This window comes from Choristoneura fumiferana, chromosome 14, assembly GCF_025370935.1.
Source record: "Choristoneura fumiferana chromosome 14, NRCan_CFum_1, whole genome shotgun sequence".
Classification (NCBI taxonomy): Eukaryota; Metazoa; Arthropoda; class Insecta; order Lepidoptera; family Tortricidae; genus Choristoneura; species Choristoneura fumiferana.
The window spans coordinates 5,377,722-5,384,921 of record NC_133485.1 but is presented as its reverse complement, the minus strand read 5'-3'; the positions used below and the strand labels follow the sequence as shown (position 1 = coordinate 5,384,921).

Below are 7,200 nucleotides of genomic sequence, written 5' to 3'. Positions count from 1 at the left end.
GTACCTTACTAAGTAGAAGTACTAAGTGAACAATAATTGTTTCTACTGTTCCTATGTCATCTCCTCCGCAATTCGAAAAGTTCGTGTTGTTCCATCCCTCTGACTCTTATATACTTACCCCCTCATTCATAAAACTTAACAAGCCTATGTTAACTAACAAATGCTTTGTCCCCTTTCTAACAAATACAAATGTCGAAGTGACTGATAAGGACAAACGAACTATAGCGGCATTTTAACCAAAATAGGTTTGATTTTCGTTTATGAATAAGGGGGTTACTATTTATTTAATACGAGAGTAAGAGGGACGGTACGATACGAACTTCGATTTTCGAATTTCGGAGTAGGCCCACAGTGCCCTTAGTGTAAGTTTTCGGTTACAAAACGTGTTTCCATACAAATTGAGATTGTACGCGAACGCGATCGAGACGTATTTTGTAACCGAAAACTTACACTAGGGGTACAGAGGTGTAAAACTCTAGCATTATTAAACCCATCCTCCTCTCGACATGTCTATCCCCCCTCGCCATACCGGCTCGGGTGGCTATATGAACGTCTCGGGTAAAATAGCTCGTTTTATGCTCTTGTTACACAATCTTTTTTTTAATAAATCGATTATTATGCAATAAATAATTAAAAACGGCCGAACTTTAGTACTATTCACATCAACTAGCTACATTTATCAAGAACGTAAATGACTACTAATGTATTTTTTAGTCTCGTTTAACATATTTTAAAGAAGGTATGGAGTACCTACTAACACTAACATACAACGCACGCATTAAGAAAGGGGAAACAAATAAAATAACCACCAAAAATGTTCCAAACACAGCAAACGGTTTTATTATATAAAAAGTACTTACTGATGCTTTTTAAATAAAATGAAATTAAGCACATAATTTCTCGTTATAATAGAGACAAGGTGATCTAATTTTATTTGCATAATTTTGTAATATTTATCTGGTGATTCCAAGTAGGTAATCCCAAATTAGTCTTCTTAAGAAAGCAATTAATACGGAAAAATACCAGTGCACCCCGAGCCGCCCCATACACCGTCTCATGGACAGTCAAGTACAAAAGTAGTTCAACCCCTTTGCTACTTAACCAAGGTACTAAGGTACGGTCGCCAGCACCAATATATGACACAAAAAAGCGTGCATAAATATCTGACACGACTCTAGTTCTAAGGCCGGTAAGACGCGTCAGATATTTTTGTATGATCCGCCGTGGCAGATATTATTGCAGGTGACGTGGCAGATAATATCTTAATATTATTAATCACGACATCGTAGGCATGCAAGAGCACAACTGAAGCATGTTTTAAGTAAATTAGCTATTGTACATTATGTAGTGCACGGAATTGATATGGGACTATGGAACGTCGACTTATCTAAGGACGGACACATTCCACTACATGCATACAACAGGCCATTTACTAAGTTTTTCACTTGTCACCGCGATTATATCTTTACAACTATTAAATGAAAAACATCGCTGTCATATACCTACTCGCGATCTACATTGTGTGTTGCGATCAATATCATAGTCATATTGCAATGTATTTAAAATAGACCATTTGCATGTCAAAAATTGTACAATTTCCAATTGTTTTCTGGCTCAACAAGTCCACGTGGAACGAAATAGATTTTCATGGGTATTTTATTTACCAGTAGCGTAGCGTGGCCTGCAGGGCTACTACGAAATTCGAAAATCGAAGTTCATGTCGTTCGGTTCCTCTGACAATTATGAGTAAGACAGCCGGTGAAATTACTGGCACTTGAGGTATCCCATCTTAGGCTTCTAGGTTGGCAACGCATCTGCAATACCCCTGGTGTTGCCGATGTTTATGGGCGGTGGTGATATCTTACCATCAGGTGACCCACTTGCTCGTTTGCCATCCAGTCAAATAAAAAAAAAACTTATACTATTTAATACGAAAGCGAGAGGGACGGTACGATACGAATTTCGATTTTCGAACGTCGGAGTGCCCTCTGGTAGGGTATCAGCCACCCGGGGGGAAGAAATTTTTGCCGCCCTCTTGTTTAGGTTAAAAAACCATGCTACTATACAAGAATGTCAATACATTATTGTACCATGCATTCAATTATAGAAAGGGGAGGGGAGGTATTGGTAATGGAAAATTTCGTGCACATTCTAAACGGTCCGAATCGTATAGGTGCGAAAAAGTGGTGAAATATAATTATATTATTATCTGGATATTATTCAATATTGTTTATTATGGAATTTTGGCGCCCCCTCAAAATTCGGCCCGGAGCAGACCGCCCCCCCCCGCGCCCACTACGCTACGCTGGTGTCGAGTTCATAAACTTGTGAGCAAAAATTTGAACAAAAATATCTGAACACGACTCTATATTGTTAACGGCGTAGAAGCGTGTTCAGATATTTTTGTCAAAATTTTTGCTTACAAGTTTATGAACTCGACTGTACGACTGGTATAATACCCGGATAATTGACAACGAATCGGCACTGCACAACTTCACTCTATGGAAACCAAAAGGGTACTTGTGTTTCCCACTTTGCAATGATGAAGGTGATGACGGCAAGAATTTAGTACTTACCTACCTACAATTGAAAGAGGAGGAATAAAAATGTTGTCTTGTATTTTCTATCTGAATTGAAATCGTGACTTTTCTGCTTTAAAACAGCGGTTTTATGAAATTACCTTAATCATCACTGAAATAGGCGATAGGTAAGTATAATCTTTTTGGAAGCACAATATTCACAGCTTATTTGTTGAAGAAATAACGAGCTAAGTACCTACGAAAATAAATTATTCTGTTTTAGCTTGACATTTCTATTTCGCACATTTGTGATCGCACTTGTCCTCTGACAGCCCATAATTGTTTTTAAGATGCTAACGATAATAGGATCCCTACCAACGCTCGGGTTGGTCTAGACGCAGGTGTAAGGATGATGCGTGCACCACATGGACCAGACGGGCGTGGCCTGCACGCCGCGCGCCATCATGCGCGTGCGCTGCACGTCGAGGCGCGCGTGCACGGGCCGCGTGGCGCCCTCGGGCCGGTCCGCCCACAGCCGCTCGGCCACCGCCGCTGCCCGCGGCCACACACGCGCCTCTAACTCCGGTCCCAGCCGCATCGACCATATCGTCGCCTCCCCTCCCTCCACGTTTTTCGACCCACTCGTCCCCCACGGACGGTGATCGTACATCTCCTGCCATGAATTATAAGACGGACGTGCATTCTCCCACCAATCGCCCAAACCGTCGTTTAAATCCCAAGCGTCCTCTCTGGAGTATATCGAACGCACACCCTCCACCCCACCCGAAGACCAGCCTCCCCCGCGTATCTGCAACCCGAGATATGGGACGAACTCTTTCAAATCGGTCTTTATCCGCTCGCTCTGGTGCGACACCCACATAATAGTCAAGTTAGGCATGCTGTTCTGATTAACCACTTTCAAGCGTCGCAGAACCTCATTCGTGTACTTAGCCCAGACCTCCGCAACGGCGGCGCGATTTTCGAGGTTCTGCGACCAGCAGCTTTCGGAAATGTCGTCGCCGCCGATGTGGAAGAGGTCAGTAACCCCGGTCATCTGGATGATGTCGGAGTAGAGCTGCTCCAGAATAGCGAAAACTTCGTCATTTTCCGGATTAAGTTGGCCACAGGGCGGCTCCCTACATGTGGATGCCCAATTGTCTTCGTCGTAGCAGAAGGCTAGGTCGCCGAGGTTCTCTTTGGGGCCGAAGCTCCAGGCGCGGCCGACGTGCGCGGGCGCGTCGATCTCGATGAGCACGCGGATGCCGCGCAGGCGTGCGTGGCGCACCACGGCGCGTACGTCGTCCGGCGTGTACACGGCGCCCGGGCCGTACGACCCGTATTCCGCCAGCTGCGGCATTACCGCAAACCTCATCGGGAACGACTTCGAATCGGTCATGTGCCAGTGTAGCGTGTTCAGCTTGTTCATACCCATGCCGTCCACGAGGCGCAGTATTTCGCTCACAGGGAAGAAGTTCCGCGCGGTGTCCAGAAGCAGCCCTCTGTAGCTGAAGCGCGGCCTGTCCTCAACCATGGCGGCCTCCAATATCAATAGAGAGCCCGCGTACGGGTCCAGCCATATCATCTGCACTAGTGTTTCGAGAGCATGCCGCGCTCCGCAGAAGGTTCTGGCGGCGATATCTACTGATAAATAGTTGCCTGTGCCCGCTAAAGGCTTCAGAGAGAGGCGGTAACTTTCGTCGGTGCCGACCCGCATGCGGGGGTCAGCGGATCCGTTGACGACCAAACGGATAACGATGGATCGCCAGTCCTCGTAGCCGCGAACGCTGGGCTCCATTCTTCGCAGATCATCTTTAAAGAGGTTAAATGAATCTTGCAAGTATCCATAGACGGCTGTGGAGGGCACCTGGAGGATCTTGAGCTGGAAGAGATCGGACCGGCACGGCACGGCAACCGTGGACAGGCTGACAGAACCGGTCGGCTTTGGCCACAGCTGGATGGAAGAGCACAGCATGTTGCAGGTGACGAGAGACTGCATCCTTCCGTCTAGTACCGGCTTCGTGGGCACACACTTGTCGTTTATACACTCCCATGTCCAAAGTGGTAGCCGGTTGCTATAACAAAATAAAAGGCGTTAAAGCAGTTTAACATTACCCGGATTTTTTATTGCACTGTGTCTGTTCTGTTCTTAGGGGTCTACTACAACTTCGGAAATTTAAGTTTGTATCGTACCGTCCCCTTTCACTCTCGTATTAAATAATATTAGCGTCAGCAGGACGGCAAGATACGAAGTTAGAATTTTGCACTTTAGTCCACGTAATTAGTCTACCTACTCACAATATACGTAACAAGTTATGTGTATTGTGACCTACTCGTTTGTGCAATTAATTAGGGTTGCTAAAAATACCTAGGTAGGCACTTACTTACCCTATACTTATTTGTGCTGATCGTACCAGCGATGCCAAGCTTACTGCAAGAAGAAATGTGAACTTGTATAAACTATTCGTCCAGTCGTGTCTTCCCATTGTGTATATAAATGTGTGTTTGTCATAAAATTTTCATTCAAAATGTTTAAATAAAATATCAAAATTGACTATAGTATAAACCACACTGTAAAGGAACTCGGAAAGTGCATTATCCAAAGAGTATAAGTACCTATGTAGGAAAAGAGTGGCAACTCTATGGCCAAATTTGCATGTATGGTAACAAGCGCTAACTGGTGGCGTAATGAAAGAACTAATTCTGACATAACACACACATGCACATGCACGCACACAACAAGCTTGACGTCCATAAAGCCCAGTTTAGACCTGTAAGAAAAATTGCGCAAGTTGCATTACATCGCGAGGCCGGAAAGCAAACAAGTTTATGGTGGTCACTTCACTTGGTCAGCCGAGTGGAGCATTGTAATACAACTTGCACGATTTTTCTTGCAGATCTAAGCTGAACTTAATATTTTTTTTATTTCCTTTTCTTCATTTCTTTGGTGTAATTAAATTTTTGTTAGTTTTGTACCTATTGGTTTTGGAACTTAATCTTTTTTTGTACGGAGGGCAGCGTTGCTACTGTTGTAAAGCAGTTTCAACTTTTGCGGGTGACATCGATTTACATATTTTGTGTTGTGCCTACCAATTTGTTACTGTTCCCAATAAAGATTTAGGTAGGCAGGCAACTACGGTTAAACTGCCGCGGTGACTTTGTGAATCAAGTAAACTTAAAGCAGCCAGTGCGGCCGCTTGCATTGGTTTACCTGATTCACAAAGTCACGCGGTTAAAACAACAAATTTCACAAAATAAAAAAAGATCTTACTTTACAAAACGATACTAATAAATATAAATAAACTAATATTTATAATAAAAACAAACTTTATATAATAAAATCAGCAATAAACTGAGAAAACTTAAAAAATGCATCAACTGTCACTGTCACGATAGGCATAGCCAATTAGCCAGACAGCGGAAACCGGAAACACTGAATTTGTCTGGTCGACGTTTGACACATTTTTGTCAATTTAGTACCTTCATTTTGGCGTCAGGGGCGCTGAAGTGTACGTAAAAAGTGACGTTTTAAGTGTACCCCACTGGCATTATCATTTTTGACATGTTTTTATGAATGACACAGTGAAAACGACAGTTTCCCATAAATAACTTCCTAATTCTATATATTCCATGTATTGTACCTCTGTCACCAATCGCACTATAGGTAGGTATTCTGTAAATAAATATAGCTGAGCGGCTTAGCTTTGTTCAGTCAAAAGCAAAGAGTATAAGTATAGATAAAGAAAGATAAAAGATAGAGAAAGTCAAAAGATAGAAAGCGCCAACGGGCGACCCGACCAAACACCACGACGGGCAAAGGTAAAAACCGGCCAAGAGCGTGTCGGATATGTCCAAAATAGGGTTCCGTAGCCATTACGAAAAAATTAAGTAATATTTTTCTAAGGATTTCGTATTTTATACGGAATCTTCCAAGTTTAGGTATATTTTATACCTTAGGCTGCTATTTACTCTTAAACTACTAATAATTCTCAAGCAAACTTTGCCGTTATAGTTTTCCTATAAAGTTTGATATACTAACTACCATTCTGATTTTCTTCCACCCACCAGTTTAGATTTTAGAGGGGGAGGGGGGGACGCTCGATTTTAATGAAACTTGCGCTTTAAAGTTGAATATTTCGCAAACAAATCACTGAATCGAAAAATCGTCTTATCAAACCCCTAATGGTTTTAAAAGACCTAGACAACAATTGCCACCATGATGAGCTCACCGTAGATAACCCATCGATAACCAATGCAGTCAGCCCTATACTCCGTTTCATTTAAGGTTCGAATTAACGGTGAAATTGTAACTCATGTTTCTCGTTATTTCGAGAGAGAGAGAGAGAGAGAGAGAGAGAAAGAGAGAGGTTACACGTATTCGATACACATATTAACCCTCCTTCGGGCAGTCGGGTAAAAATAATAGGAATCCATGACAGAATGACATGACAGAACGAAAAAGGTAAAGGTAAATGATGGGTAAATGTGTTAGGTATACAGGGTGGCTCATTTAGATCGGTCAGTATGGGAAAGTCCGAAAGAAAACTATAAGACATACGAAGATCTGTTCTTAGGAATCTGTCATCGATTTTTTTTGCCCGAAAGTTGTATGCTGTAATTTCATTTGTCCGAATTTCATATGCCCGAAATTTCATTTTCCCGTATATTTTGTTTGCTAGATAAA

General features: G+C 42.7%; 1 protein-coding gene across 1 annotated transcript; it reads right to left on the bottom strand.

Annotated features, from left to right (window-relative positions):
• Nucleotides 1-868: 868 nt before the first annotated feature.
• On the bottom strand, nt 869-5,497 carry LOC141434588 (probable beta-hexosaminidase fdl). Its single transcript, XM_074097008.1, has 2 exons — nt 4,905-5,497; nt 869-4,591 (listed from the first exon to the last, which is right to left on the bottom strand). The coding sequence occupies exons 1-2, from the start codon at nt 5,000-5,002 to the stop codon at nt 2,911-2,913; spliced, it is 1,779 nt and encodes a 592-aa protein (XP_073953109.1). The 5' UTR covers nt 5,003-5,497; the 3' UTR covers nt 869-2,910.
• Nucleotides 5,498-7,200: the final 1,703 nt, after the last annotated feature.